We start from the raw sequence: 15494 nt of genomic DNA on the forward strand, positions 1-15494 counted from the left end.
TCTTCACAGATCTCATGTACGATAAATTTGGATTTCAAGGTTATGAAGTCAAAATTCTTTGCTTTAGGAATGGAGCAGTTGTCTTCTTTTTTGTTTTGTTTTGTTTTTGTTGTCTTTCTTTTTTTTTTTTTTTTTCTTTTAGGGCCACACCCGTGGCATATGAAGGTTCCCAGCTAGGGGTCCAGTTGGAGCTGTAGCTGCCGGCCTACGCCACAGCCTCAGCAACATCAGATCCGAGCTGCGTCTGCCACCTACACCACAGTTCATGGCAACAACAGATCCTTGAGGCCAGGGATCAAACCCACAATCTCATGATTCCTAGTTGGATTCGTTTCCACTGCGCACAACGGGAACTCCCGCAATTGTCTTCTTATATACAAATATGGTAATCTAGGAAGTTAGCATGTATTTGGATAAAATTATGTAAACTTCTAAAAAAATCTCTTTCTACAATAGGGATTTTGACTGACATATTGGTTCAGTTTCAGCCATGTTTAGTTATCTATTTGATTTACTTCTCTCTCGTTGAAATTTGTCCACTATTTAAAAAAAACCTACTTAATTCATATGCCTTTAAAATTAGTACTTGTGTTTGCTTGATTTAGTATTCAGCAAATTAAGGAGAGTTTATTTTAATTTAGGGCTTGTGGTTTCCTTAAGGTCAAATCTCCGTCTTAGGGCAGGAATATACTATTTAAATTATTAAGTCAAATTGGAGGCCTTGAGACAAGTCAAAAGTCTGTAGGCTTTCTGAAAAGAAGATGTCTTATAGTTTGCCCTTTTCTAATTCAATCAGAAAGAGAGAATGTGTCAGCATTAAGAGTTAATACACAGAATGTGGATTTTAAAAATGTAATTGGGATGAGTGTTTGAGGAATTCGTTTGCCTGCCCCGAGTCGTGGTTCAGCCCGATGAGGCATCCGTGCAGCCACGTGTGCAGTGAATAGTCCCCGTCAGTTGTACTCGGCTGTGAAGGAATCTGAGGGTTTCTTTTGTTATAAATTACTATTTCCTAAAGTGCTTTTGCAGAGAGGCAATGAAACACTTTCAGATTTGGAATGTTTAAAGAGTCGTTCTTGCCAGGGGTTGATTTTGAGCCAGCTTAGAGGTTTTTAAGAACTCAGAAAACCAGACGAAGCCAAAGATGGCCCAAGTGATGGCTGCTTAGCCTCCATGCTGAGGTTGATGGGCTGAACTTTTTTTTTTTTTTGGCTTTCTAGGGCTGCACCCACAGCATATGGAAGTTCCCAGGCTAGGGGTCGAATTGGAGCTACAGATGCCAGCCACAGCCACAGCAATGCTGGATCCGAGCTACGTCAGCGACCGACACCACAGCTCACGGCAACGCCGGATCCTTAACCCACTGAGCCCGAGGCCAGGGATCAAACCTGCCTCCTCATGGAGGCTAGTCAGCTTCGTTACCTGCTGAGCCACAGAGGGAACTCCCACAAATCTGGATTTTTGCATGATGTCTCTTGGTACAGCTAGCAGTGGACTCCCATCCTAATCATGTGACATTAACATAAAAATGAGAGCGGTTTCCGCAGCTGCAGGCAAATCCCAGGTTCCCCAGCCTGTGTTCCGTAAGAAGGTGTATCTTAATATGCCACGAGGAAGGCACGATAGGCACCTTCCTACCTGTAGCTCGAAGCTAAAGGGCAGGCTCTGAGCTATTTCCCAGTGCACCGTGGAAATGCACAGGCAGTTCTCTTTGTTGGAGTTAGTTATCGGGCACATTACGTTGGCAATCGAGCTCTCGAGTTTAGTGTTCTGGATTTTTCAGGAAGATCCAGGAAAGGGCCATTGGAAGATAAGCCCATGAGAGCTGAGATATTTTGTCCCAGTCCCACTGATGGCCGTGGTGGTTTAGCAAGTCAGAATCCTGCAGGCTGCTCTGGGGTTCTTTGTTTTGACTTTCCCCAGCTTCTTCTCACTTTCCTTCTCATGATCTCACCCCGCCTTTGCTTTGCCATTTGAAAGGAACCAGAGGCTTACTGGAGGTTTTGCCAGGGGCCCGTGGAAATCTGACCATCACATAAACTACTTTTTGTTGTTACTGCCCATTTTTAAAGTGAATTCTCCTTTGTCAATAGGCAGAAAGCCACTGCCAGCCAGTTCTGGTTACCAACACCTCGTTCCCTGCAGCCTGCGTGATATCGGAGTCATCTTTATGAAAATGAGCACAATGGTTTAAATTTCCACCAGCTCCAGGGGGATTTTGATCTTGACTTCCAGACAGGCCTTTTTGAGTTGAGGGAGGGGGCCCCCCCTCCCAAGGAGAAAACCAGAGGTAGATAATATCAAAATGATTGTTGCAGCCAAGTTGCCATCTTTTTGGATACAGGGTCTTCTAGCAAAACTGAGTTCCAGTGGAATCTATTAGAGGAAAATCTGAGTTGAACACATTTGGAAGTTAATTCAGAAAAGAAAAGCAGCATGAGACAGCATCTTGGGGACTGCAGAGATGGAGCGGAGTTACTTAGTTCAGACTGGCCTTGGGGGTTGGAGGGGGAGCTTGGAAGAGATTGGCCCTGGAGAGTCCCAGTTACCTGACCCCTCAGGAGCTGGGAGAAGGGAACACTTCCGCCAGGCAGCAAAGCAGGGGAGAGGCATGCATACTTGGTAAGGCTGAAGCCAGTGGTTTAATTGGGCTTGAAAAGGGAAAAATGGGGTAAATCAGAAGGGTTCTAGAGTCAGTTGGATGCCTAAGATTCCTGGGCCACACCTCCTTTTGTTGCTGATGTTGTGTTGCTTTATTTTTGAATACCTAAACGCGGCAGTCTGTAGATCCTTGATTATTTGGAAAGGAACCTTTCAACACAGGCAGACGCATCAAGAAGTGGGCTTTATGTTCATAGACTGGGCCTGAGAAAAGCCATTAGCCTCAGCCCAGTGCAAGGAGGGGATGAAGCAGGGTTTCTTGCAGGAACCATAAATCTGCCACCAGATGTCTCTGCCGCCCACTCCACAGGAATGCTAACGAGGACGCGGGACCAGAGCTTCCCGTGGCCCTGGAGGTGCACCCCCAGCTTAATTAATCAGGGGGTGTGTACCCAAGTGTGCGTTTGTGTGTCTGTGTTCTGCCCTGGGCCATCTCTGCCAAACCAATAGTCCCCTTATCCCTTGCTTGTCTGTGTCCCTGCACTGGTCCCCTTTGGTGAGGAGAGGAGTTGTCAGATGCTCCCTGCACAGGAGACGAAACATCAGCAGGTGCAACCAAAGACAGCCTGACGACTGGTGCCTCTTCCTAAGATGGCTCTTTGGTGCTGACACCATGCTGGGGACAGGGAGGGTGTGCTGCTGAATCCCAGGCTCCCTGCTGGTCCCAGCCACCCAGCTCTTGAGCAGTGTATGACTGGCTTTACTGTTTGTGTAAATCAGTTTTAGAAGCTTTAAAACATTTCAGTGGAGAATCAATGGGCAAGTTAACTAGGCAAATTAAAAATATACTGGGGGAACAGCAGAAATTGACACAACATTATAAATCAACTATCAGAAAAAATAAAAATCTTTAAAAAATTTTAATTAAAAAAATACACACACACACACACACACGGGAAGAGTTCGTGTCATGGCTCAGTGGTATTGAACCTGACTAGTATCCATGAGGATGCAGGTTCAATCCTTGGCCTCACTGGGTTAAGGATCCCACATTGCTGTGGCTGTGGTGTAGGCTGGCAGCTATAGCTCCAGTTAGACCCCTAGCCTGGGAACTTCCATATGCTATGAGTGTGTACATACATATGTGTGTATGTGTGTATACACACACACACACACGTACACCAGGGGAAAGACTCGGTGATGAATGTGCTGTGTGCCCAATCTTGGAAGTAGGAGGTGAAGGAAAGACCCCACCGGTTTAATGGCAAAGATAGTTGTGGAAAAGAAAACCAGCCAGATTAGTTCTACTATGTTTGGCGTCTACCCCAGGCAGGCTGGTCCATCCTGGGTTCAGTGGTTGCAGCCCGACCTGTCCTTCCATATATATCTTGCTATGATTACCAAGTGGCTTGCATGTGACATCTCCACGTGGTGCTGTTTTCAGCTGTCTTCCCACCTTAGCGGGTGTCGGGGAGGGGGGGGTGGTCAGCGTGGTACATCCTGAGATGTCATGGGTGACCCCACAGGGGTGCAGTCTCTGGAGAACAGGGTGACTGCTCACGGAAGGTGTGGCTCATCTGCATCTGTTTTTCATTGAGTTGTCCGGCCATGACCTTAACAGATTCAGGAACGTTTCCTAACAAAAGGCTGGGCTACAGAAATGAGAATCAGTCAATTGGGTGAGTTGGCATCTGAAGTAAACAAAAGAACGTTGAACAGAGAACAGCCAGCAACAGTGGGTGATTCAGGGTGATTCACCCACTTCGTGGCGCAGTCGTCAGTGACACACTGTTGTCATCAACAGGGACACTTCCCAGAGAGTAGAAGCTGGGCTGCAAAGGATCCAGACACGCAGTCCTGATCTTGCTCCAAACTAGACGGTGCCTTAGAGGAGCGTCCTCGTTTCTCTCCTTCTCCCCCGGCGCGTACAGACACACACAGTTTCTTGTTTTAAAACAGTTAGCTGAGGATGGATTTCGTGAAACCGAGAGGTGGAAGCTCGGTGCGGGGGCCTGGTGGGTGCAGGTGCTGGTGCAGGGCATCACGGGATGTGCTTCTCCCTGAACAGCTGGCCGGCGGCCGTGCAGAGAGCCTGGAGGTGCCCGGGGAAGAGCTGCGGTCCGCTCTCCAGAATGGCTCTTCGGGGGCCCCCAGTGGGAGGCTGTATTCTCTGAAGATCCAGAACACTACCAGCTGCAACTCGGGGGCCTACCGCTGCACTCTGGAGGACCCGGAGACCCAGAGAAACCTCAGCGGCACCGTGATCTTGAAAGTGACAGGTGAGGTGATCTCCTTTCGGAACGCAGGTGCACGCTCGTGGGTCCCTCTCAATTGGAGTTTTAATTTTGCAAGCGTTGGATCACCTCTGTGGCTAAAAGCTACATCCTGCTGCAAGGATGTCAACTTCCTTTGCTTTCCTTTTACGTTTTCTTTTTTCTTGTTTTTACATGGCCAGATCTACCCCAGCCTGACTGGGGTGGATGCCAGATGTAGTCAGACAAGTAAATCTAGCTGTGGTTTCTTCATAGACAAGCCCTTAGGAGCCCATAGGAAGTATGCAAGTCTAATTGTTGGAAGACAGAGAAACTGTGTCGTCCCGAATAGATCAGATAACTGCCTGATATTCTGCTCGCTTGGGGCTTTCTAAGCTGGCTTAAGGGAACCACCCCGTGTTTCCACCTTTTCACCTTAACGTGAGACTAGCATTTCCCTCTCACTTCACGGTGATTGGATTTCCCAAAACTCCAACTCAGGCCAAAAATCAAGTACAGCAAGAAAACCCAGTGCTCGTGGCAGAATGCACGTTTCTGCTCTGTGCAGTAAGACCAAGAATTGAGGGTTGAGACAAGGAGTATCTCCTTGGACTTTTTCTTCATAACTTTTTTTCCGTGTAGCTTAAAATACCTCTTGCATTTGACTTTTGCACAGATCTTGTTAGTGGCTGAGGCTTGAAATGACAAACAGGTTGCTTCAGAGTCCTGGGCTTGGTACAATGGCTCCGTTCTCTTTCTGTGGAAAAACTGAAAGGGCTCTGACTCAAGGCCGTGTTCCTGGATGTGCAGGAACACGGTGGCTGCTTAGCGGTCAGTATTTGGATTTGGTTCACAGCCTTACCCACACACCCCCACCCCATCTCCTTCTTAATCTCTTTGTCTTTGTGGCACTTCCAACACCTGACATGATGCACCCCCTGCTGCAGTGGGCTCTCAGGGGTGTCATTCACCTGAGTGAGAACTGGAAGCCACCTGGCAGGAAGGACAGAGAGGGCAGGCCTGTCCTGCGGGGCAGCAGAAAGGAAAGGAACAGGGCCGCTGGTTTGCTTCCTTTTCCTTTTTGAAGGTGGTTCTGCCAACAGGTTAAGTGGCCAGACTGAGAGTCCCTTGGATCTGGTTCAAATATTAACTCAGCGGCTCATTAGCGTGTGACCTTAGGCAAACCTCTGACTGACTCTTAGCCTCAGTTTTCTCATCTCTCACATGGTGATAATAATAATATCTACGACATGCTGGTGGTGAAGGTTGAATAGATGCTGCACTGAAATGCTCAGTCCAGTGTCTGGGGGGACTGAGAGCTTGATAAATGTTGGAACTGTCAGGACTTTCAGCCTTTCTCTTCTGAGGTCACAGACCTCTGTGAGAATCCACCTCCAGACCATTGCACAAAATTCTGAATCCGGTTTCCGGGGTGGACAGCTCTCTGGAGGCCCATCCGTGGTCCCTGGGTTGGACTCCCCTTCGACCTGCCCTCCACCTGCTCCCACCATTGCATTCGATGACTGGAGCAGCCTCACGACCCCAAACGGCACGCAGGAGGTCTTGCTGGAGAGGGGAGGCTCTTCCAGCCCTGGCCCCTCCTGGGTCGAAGGCTTCCTTCCTCCTGCACTTGATCCCCTCAGCGCTGCAGCCACAGCCTTTAGCAGCCCCCAGGGAGCTGTTCTGTCGTCGCTTCCTTTGCTGCTGACCTTGGCACTTTAATACTTTGCAAAGCTTTGACGGTTCTGCAAAGACCCATCCACCAAGACGCATCCACTTGTTCCACAATCGCGGGGCAGCTCTGCCACCTGCCATGGCCCCTTAGCCTCTCTGAACCTTGACACCTTCTTCTGTAAGTTGGGGACCCTCAGACCGGCCTCTGAAGATTCAGCAAGATGCTGTATGTCAACCCTTTTGCACGCCAGCCAGGCACAGAGGGAGAGTGAGCGCTGGGTGCTGCCACCGCCTGCCGTTGATGCCATCATTGCTGTCGTCCTTCCCAACCACACAGATGTGAGGGTGGGATTGTGAGACAAATAGGACTTTAGAAAGCCGCAACAAAGCATTCTTAGCTTTTTTTCCCCCATCCTGGTAGAAAAGCCCTTCATATTTTGGTGTTTTCTTTCTTTTTTAAGGATGCTCTAAGGGACGCAAAGAAGATACTTTTAAGAAATACAGAGCTGAGATTGTCCTGCTGTTGGCTCTGGTCACTTTCTACTTAACACTCATCATTTTCACCTGCGTAAGTGTCTTTTTAAAAACATCTATTATTATGAAAAATCACCTGGGGGCCCCACTTCAAATGCCTTTTGTAGCAGGTGTGAATCATTGAATATTGAGGCCCCCAGATGGTGAGAGTCCCTGCGGGAAGGTCCCAGCTCGTTTTCTACCTGCTGGCTGTGCACAGAGCACTGGGAAGAGAAGATGAAGTAGAACAGGTGAAGGAAGTTTGTGGAATGCCGCGAGAGCCCGCGGAAGCCCCAGTGGGCCTGGGAGTCACGGCGGAAAGTGGAAGGCTGTGCATGCACCGTCCTGGGGCAGAAGCTGCTCTCCCTGTGGGTGGCCCGGCCACTCCAGTGATGGATCCGTCTCCTCCCCCTTCCCTTGAATCTTTTCTCTGAGAGATTCCCTCTTATGATTTTGGTACTTCCACCACTTTTAAGAATTAACCCTCAAAAGCCAGCGGTACACAGGGAGTAAGTAGCCTGAGGTGAAGGACAGCTGGCTGGTACTTGGGTGTCCTTGACGTGCCCTTGAGCTGTGGGTTGCAGACTCCGGCCTAAAGACCTCTCTGCCCCCCAGGCCTCTTTCTTCGTGGCTGCTCAGCTGGGTTGACAGTGGTTGTGGAGGAGCAGGGCCAGCTCTGGGCCCTGACCACTAGGAAGTGATCTGTCCCACGTGTCTCAGTAGGCTCAGGAAGTGCTGGCTATGTGGTGACCAGGACAGGGGTGGCCCAGGAGCTACTGGGGCTGGTTCTTATAGCCCACTGGGCCCTTCTATTCACTTACTTGATTCTCTGGCCCAGAACTCATCTCTCTGGTTGCTGTTTGTGTGTATGGGGGTGGGTGAGTGGGTGGGTGGGTGTGCTTTTTAGGGCTGGACCTGCGGCATATGGAAGGTCCCTGGGCTAGGGGTTGAATTGGAGCTGCATCTGCCAGCCACAGCCACAGCAACACCAGATCTAAGCTGCATCTGCAACTTGTGCTGTAGCTTGTGGCAGCACTGGATCCTTAACCCACTGAGCAAGGTCAGGGATTGAACCCACATCCTCACAGATGCTTGGGTTCCTGACCTGCTGAGCTACAAGGCGAACTCCTTTGGTTGCTATTTTAGACATCAGTCAGTTAAAAGACTAAGGGAGGGAGTTCCTGTTGTGGCTCAGCGGTAGGGAACTTGACTCGTATCCATGAGGGTTAAGGATCTGGTGTTGCCCTGAGCTATGGTATAGGTCACAGACATGGCTCAGATTCTGCATGGCTGTGGCTGTGGTATAGGCTGGCAGCTGCAGCTCTGGTTCGACCCTAGCGTTGAAACTTCCATATGCCACAAGTGCAACCCTAAAAAGCAAAAAAAAAACAAAAAACAAAAAACAAAAAAAACCAAACCAAACAAAAAAACTCCGGGGAGCACCCACTGTGTAGACAGCATTGTGCTAGGCACTCACTGCACGGATATAAAAAGACATAAGGCCTCTGACCTTCACTCAAGGATCATTCAGCTGGTCTTTAGAGTTATTTGCATATACGAAGATAATTAGAATTACCTGGCAGTGAATTTGAAAGTTGAGTAACTTTAGCTCATGGTTGACAAATGCCCATTTCCACGGGCACTGATTCTCTATGCAGGCATCTGACTGTAGGGTCTTAAAACGGCCCCAGTCTGCAACTCCTGGTTGCAGTTTAGAGGTACCAGCAAACTCGTCAAAGCCCCCTGCAGAGTGAGGGGGGCAGCCAACATCGCAAGGGCTTCCAGAGACGCGTCCAGCTAGTGCCAAGTGAATTGGAGTTTAAATCAAGGTGACGCCGGACGCAGTCTTCCACTGATTCACTTCTCAACTTCTCTCTTTTGCTTGATTTTATTTTTCAGAAGTTTGCACGACAGCAGAGTATTTTTCCAGATTTTTCTAAACCGGTCGTAGAACATGCTTTTCTCCCCGTCACCTCCCCAAATAAGCCCTTGGAGCCAGTGACTCTTCACAAGACAGAGCTGGTATGAGCAGGATTTCTGCAAGCTGTTTTTTTCCCGAGTCGAAGGCTCCATGTCCCACTGGACAGAAGCACGAGCCCCACCCCAAAGATGACATCCTTCCTGTGAAGTCCTTCGAGTGACGGAAACATGCAAAAGGGGGTCCCACCCCACTTTTCGTGAGCAGGACCTTGGGAACTAGGATGTGACCCCCACGAAGCCTGGGGCCGCCCGGCAGGTGCTTTCGAGTGCTGCTCCTTTATTCTGAGCGTTTTATTCAGCTACCTGGTCAACTCTTTGGACTTTTTTTTTCAGTGCTATGGAAGCTACGGTGATGAGATGTTGCAAGAGGAGCTTGGGAACTGTGCATGTCTAGCGCTGGCCCTGTGCCGACTTTTGAGGACAGCTGTCCTCTTCCACATCTGGAGCGCATCTCTGAATGCCAGTTTTTTTCCCCTCCAAACCTAGATGCTTTATGTCTGGGAGATGTTGCCAAGCCAAGACGTGAGACAGTGGGAAATGCTTAGCAAATAATTTCCCTGTGTGAAGGCCCTGCTCTGACCAAGGCGTTTGATGTGTATACAGACCTAACAAGGCGATGAACGGTCCCCAGCAGGGCCCTCTTCTCCAGGAAGGACTTCCATAAAGAAGCAATAGAGAAGACTTCCACGTTTATTTTTATAGCTGTATATACGTGTCGAAGAAGGACTTGGGTTTCTTTTCCTTTGTAAATCTCCATCTTCAGTTAGAGACTGTTGGCAACTACAAGCAAGCTGCCCAGGGACGGTGAGAAGACGTCAGAGAGGGTGACCTGCGGAGGCCGAGCTACGTGGTGACCTGATGGCCATGCTGGACCCATCCTGCAGCCTGGGTTGTCCCACCCCCTAGCTGTCTGATCGTGGGCAAGACCCGTGTGGTTTCTGCTTTCTCAGATGCAAACCAAAAGGCCATAATGCCTTTCCTGGTTCATGTTTTCCATCGTTCCAAACAAAGAAGGCAATGGAGGAGGCGTGCCCACCGTCTTCATTGGGAATTCCTCTGGGGAAGGGAGCCCAGTGCCGCGTTCTTGAAGCCCCAGCCAGAAGTCCCCCAAAACCACGCGGAGAAGCTCTCTCATGTTCCACTGGCGTTTTGGCAGCTGTTGTGTTTCCTTATCAAACTTGGCCCTTCCCCTCCTTCTTTCCCAAAGAGGCTGGGAGCCTACACTAATATGAGAGGGGAAGGGATGCCAGGGGTCATGTTTCTGTCTCTTTGTCTGAGCGTTCGTGTCATTAAATGTGTGCGTGTGAAGAGGGAGAGTGTAATCTTTTATATTTAAAACTGCTCAGCAGACTTTGGGAGGAATGCTCAGAGGTCCGTAAATTAGTGTGAGACCTGGAACTCAGGATGAAATTCTAAGGATGAAACCTAGGCGGCGTCCTTCCTCTGCGAGGGAGGGTGTTTATGGCGGGTGGACCTCTGGGAAACAGCATCCCCTTCCCAGAGATGCGCCCGAGTCCATCCTCCAGCTGCCTGGCCACCAAGTAGTACACGGTCAGCTCCGGGACTGGCACGACCACACGTGGGAGGGGACGGAAAGGAGGGGGTTTCTGCTGCAGAGGGTGTGTGCAGTCAGGGGCTCTGTCCGCGACGCATGGGCTTTCACTCAGAATTCTCAGGTGGCTCCGTACCCCTCCCACACGGTCAACACAGTCTAGGGCAACTGGTTGTAATAGTTATAAAAGCATCATAGTCGCATCCACCTTGGAAAATGGCTCTTTGTGAAGATGAAAGCCCACACAATGTCTGCAAAAGCTATAGATTTCCTTTGGGTGGAATCAACTCCCTTCTCAAATGCTTTGCCAGAAGAGCTGGGGAGACGGCGAGTGTGATCACGCAGAACTCAAGAGTGTTTAAGCTGGTTTGATGCCCAGCTTCCTCACTTAGAGGTTTTTACTACTTGAGACAGGGGATTCAAGCTCTCTAAGCCCCACCTGCATTTCTTTAGAATAAGAATCCAAATAATACCTGCCTATTGGGTTTGTGTGAGGATTAAATGAGCTAATATATCTAGGAGCCTAGCCCAGTATCTGGTAAACAGTAACATTAGAACAAGATTAGCATTAGATCAAGAAAGGACTTGGAGTTCCCATCGTGGCGCAGTAGTTAATGAATCTGACTAGGAACCATGAGGTTGCAGGTTTGATCCCTGGCCTTGCTTAGCGGGTTAAGGATCCAGCGTTGCCGTGAGCTGTGGTGTAGGTTGCAGATGCAGCTCGGATCCTGCATTGCTGTGGCTGCGGTGTAGGCAGGTGACTACAGCTCCGATTAGACCCCTAGCCTGGGAACCTCCATATGCAGTGGGTGCGACCCTAGGAAAAAAAAGGCAAAAAGACAAAAAAAAAATAAATAAATAAAATAAAATAAAATAAAGGCAGCAGAGAAAGGGACAAAGACAGTGAATATTTGACAGATAAAGTGCTTTTGTTAAAAAGAATAGAATTCATTTGGCGGGAGAGTCTTGCTGCTTTCCGAGGGTTAATACAAGGTGGAACTAAACGCAACAGGACCAGAGTTCCCATTGTGGTGCAGCGGAATTGAATCCCACTAGGAACCATGAGGACGCAGGTTCGATCCCTGGCCTCGCTCAGTGGGTTAAGGATCCAGCGTTGCTGTGAGCTGTGGTGTAGGTCCTGTGTGTGTGGGAGAGACAGAGACAGGGTGTGGGGCGGCGGAGGAGGGGGGGGAGGAGGGTAAGGGGAGGCAGAATTTATCAAGAGGAGTGACCCAGCTGGTTTCCTGCGGCCTGGATTGAAGCCTGTCTGGTATTTCAGAGGAGGGAGAGGACAGCAGACCGTATTTATTCTTTGTCTCTACTGCCAAGGAGAGCTTTGTTTTCAGGACCCTGCTTTGTCTATGCAGTTAGGTCTACAGTTATCATAATTTCACCTTGGGACATCCCAAGACAAAAACACAGATGTGACTATTAACTCCATATCCTCCCCAAAGAAAGCCTGGGGTTTCTGTTTTCATAATAATTCTTAGCCGATTTCATCATAGAAAATACTGAGCTGCACTCACAGACCCCAGCAGAGCCCGATAATTTGCCGGGGTTGCAGGAAGAGAGATTCCACAGCAGCCTGTGGACACAGAGAGGCCTTGAGCTCACGTGTCCGACCCCACAGCCCAGGAAGATGGGGAGTCTCCGGATAATTCAGCGTGGGTCCTGACTCTTTCCTCATTGGCAAATGTCTTTGGTTGTATTCACTGAATATTAATTGTAAAATAGCCGAAGGTCTAAAAATCTTAGCGTAGGAGCTGTTTACTTAATTCAACAGCAGTCATCCCTCGTGGTTTTGCAATTGATTGATTGTACGCCAGCTTTGACCTAACTGGTGGGGAAGATACAATCAGTTCTTTGGTCAGAGATGATTATTGCAATCTATTTTCTTCTCCAGACCAGGCGGGTTTCTTTTCTAATTTTCACCTTTAAATTGCCTAAGAAATTAAAATTCTGCCACCTGCCTTTTTGCAGTGTCTGTGTGTGTGTGGAATGGGTGAAACTAAACATAAAGGATATTTGATGAGCAGGTATCTGGACAAAATACTGTTGTAGTGATACTCCGTGTAATACTCCAAAAAGCAAGACCCAGGCTTTCCTGTCAAGGAGTTTATCATTTAGTGGGAGCCAGAAATGACTCAGAGCTCTATGCACGGCTACTCGTTTTACTTAACATTAGGAATTACACAAAGAAGAGTGCAAACACAGCAAACAGACAGGGGTGGGTATTACCCACGTTCTTCTGGGAGTACCTGAGAAGGATTTATAGCACTAATTCCATTTGAACTTGGACCTGAAAGAGAAGCAGGGTTTTGACTGGCAGTCATGATCAGGGGTGGTACAGATGGCAGAGGCACAATCTCAGGCCAAAAGGGAGAGCGTGCACTTGAACAGAGGATTGCATGAGAGTTTCGTGGGCACAGACACCGCAGCCTAGGCCCAGTTGGAAGGAGGTGTTTGTGGACGATGGACAAGTTAGAGTAGAGAATTTACACAGTAGGGCAGCAGGGGAGGATTCTGCGTTGGGAAGCCATATCATTAGATCCATTTCTAGGACAATAATCAGGAAAACAAAGGGAAGGATGAAGTGAAGGAGCTGGAGAAGATGGGAGGCAGGAAGCCCATCCAGGAGGCTGGTGGAAGCCCAAAGAAGCAGAGCTTCAATGGAAGCAAAAGCAGGGGTTGGAACAAGCTGGTTTCTACATACTGACTTTTCAATGTTCGCTCTTGGGTTTTCTTATGCTTCTAGCTGTTGGCTGATATCTATGTATCTATACTGAATTATCTGTCCATCTATCTACCTAATTCTTTTTTACTTTGTTTTCCTTCCCTCTTTTTAAGTAATGGGATGGAGAGAAACAACCCCTTCCATCTTGACCCCTACATAACGGACAGCCCTTAATCATCTTAGGTCATGGGAAAGGTTTCCATGCATCCCAGCCATCTTGAGAGCTGACAGGGCTTGGTGCTCCTGCAGTCAGAGATGTTACGTGGTTAAAACTGGTTTTATCTGTCCTTACTCCCAGCCCTTCCTCGTGTCCTATCCTCGCAGAATGTTCCTGGTTTTCTCCTTAGATAATTGGATATCATATTTGATCAGCGATGGGCTGACACAGGAAGTGTGGGAGGGGCATCATCTGTGCTCTTTTGGTTGATTTGTTTCCGTGTTTACAATGACAGAGCAACACATTGGCTTCTTTCATTGCTGTCTCTTTATGCTTTTGTCCAACGGATTACATGTTACATAATTGCTCCTTAGTGATTTTTAAAAAGAAAATCTTCCAGCAGTAGACAAACAGATTCTGCTAACCAAGCATTAAGATACCTTGAAGGGATCCTGGTGGGTTGAGTGTGGGTTTCTGGGGATGGGTAGGAATGCACTTTAGAGAGAAGGAAAATGGGGCCTGGTGATAGTGTTTGTTGCCCCAGAGCTTGATGGATTCCCCGCGCCCCCATTCTGTCTCTGGGGGACAAGGCATTTCACTTGCAGACATATCTTTCTTCTTTTCTGCTGCTGTATTTCATTCTCCCCACGGGATGCCAGGCAAGTGCACAGTTAGGTGACACACACTGGCAGGAAACCATCATCTAGGCGGCCCGTATTTGTTTCCATGGTTCCTGAGAGGTTAGGGTGAAGGAAAGAGGCAAAACTTGGGCACTGAAAGCAAACCTTCTATTCTTCTCTCCTCTCAATGCATAAACACGCACAGCATCCCTCTGGGCAAGGGAGACAGACCTCACTTGGTGATTCATTTAGATTCAGCATGAGATGGAGATATTGTTTTATTCTTCATTATAAGAGGGGCCATTGCTTCAAATTGACCATTTGCCCCCCTCACTCTTTTCCAAAGTAGCCTGTTGACAATCTCCTCTTGTAGATTACAGTTCTCAGTAGAGACAAGTAGGGAGAAATTCAGATGTTGAAAAGCTTTGAGACATCCCACAGAGTTGGAATGCTTTTTTCAAAGGGAACAAAACTCTGCAAATGTGTATGTACTTGCCTCTGTGCCCCAAAGAGCCAGCTGGACAGCCCGTAAAGGACTCTGCTTTAGAAACAACAAAAGCGCATGTCAGAAGCCAAGGGACAGGGGGCTGAGAACTAATAATAATTTTGTACTTACACAGCAGTTTTGGTCGGAGGACCTCAGAGTGCTTTATAAACATTAATTAAATTGCCCCACAGCCCTGTGAGATGTCTGTGTATCACTATTTCCAATTTGCAGGGGGCAGAGGGAAGAGAAATGAGTGCATGGCGTGACGTTGGAACCAGGCCAGGCTACGGTGCCTGAGGACTGCAGACTCAGAAAAAGCAGCGGGACCTTTTCCTCGGTGACTCTAAGGTGATGGCCATGCGTCACTGTACATGCTGGGCCAAGAAAGAGATGTCTGGCAGCAGAGCTGTCTAGAATGACTCCTCTGCAGGGCCTACCTGGTACATGAGGCTAGCTGCACTGAGCTTGAGGGGCGCTGGCACCATCTCCCCCACAAGCTCATCACCGCTACTGCCTTTATTACAGACACGTCCCTTCAGTGGAACTCCTGGTGGCAAGTCGGTTTTACCCAAGGTGCTGGCTCTGATTGCTTGGACGTGTAGCCGGGACAGCTGCTCGGAGAAGGGTTGTGATGTGTACTCAGAAAAAAATCCCATGATCGATTATTGATGTCTGTCTTGCATTTGGGGAAAGGTAGTTGTGGCTTGAATTGTGTCCCCTGAAAAGATGTCTTAAAAAAAGATTTATTTGGGAGTTCCTTTCAGGGCTCAGCGGTTAACGAACCTGATTAGGATCCATGAGGATGTGGGTTCGATCCCTGGCCTTGCTTAGGGGCTTAAGGATCCAGCGTTGCCACGAGCTGTGGTGTAGGTCGCAGATGTGGCTCAGAACCTGCATCGCTGTGGTCATGGTATAGGCCGGCAG

General features: G+C 48.7%; 1 protein-coding gene across 5 annotated transcripts in view; it reads left to right on the forward strand.

Annotated features, from left to right (window-relative positions):
• CD83 (CD83 molecule) overlaps positions 1-10328 on the forward strand; it is a 75901-nt gene extending 65573 nt beyond the window's left edge. For 4 of the 5 annotated variants that reach the window (XM_084967409.1, XM_084967410.1, XM_084967411.1 and 1 more), the window contains 3 exons: positions 4670-4880; positions 6989-7095; positions 8940-10328. In XM_084967409.1, the coding sequence (XP_084823535.1) occupies positions 4670-4880; positions 6989-7095; positions 8940-9068 (447 nt within the window). In that variant the 3' untranslated portion in view covers positions 9069-10328. The remainder of the gene's footprint in view (positions 1-4669; positions 4881-6988; positions 7096-8939) is intronic. The other variant, XM_005665590.4, reaches the window with a different exon arrangement.
• The last annotated feature ends 5166 nt before the right edge of the window (positions 10329-15494 follow it).

This window comes from Sus scrofa, chromosome 7 (assembly GCF_054392235.1).
Source record: "Sus scrofa isolate SSC_HxYL_T2T_F1_AM1 chromosome 7, Sscrofa_HxYL_maternal_Yorkshire_Landrace_v2.0, whole genome shotgun sequence".
NCBI lineage: Eukaryota > Metazoa > Chordata > Mammalia > Artiodactyla > Suidae > Sus > Sus scrofa.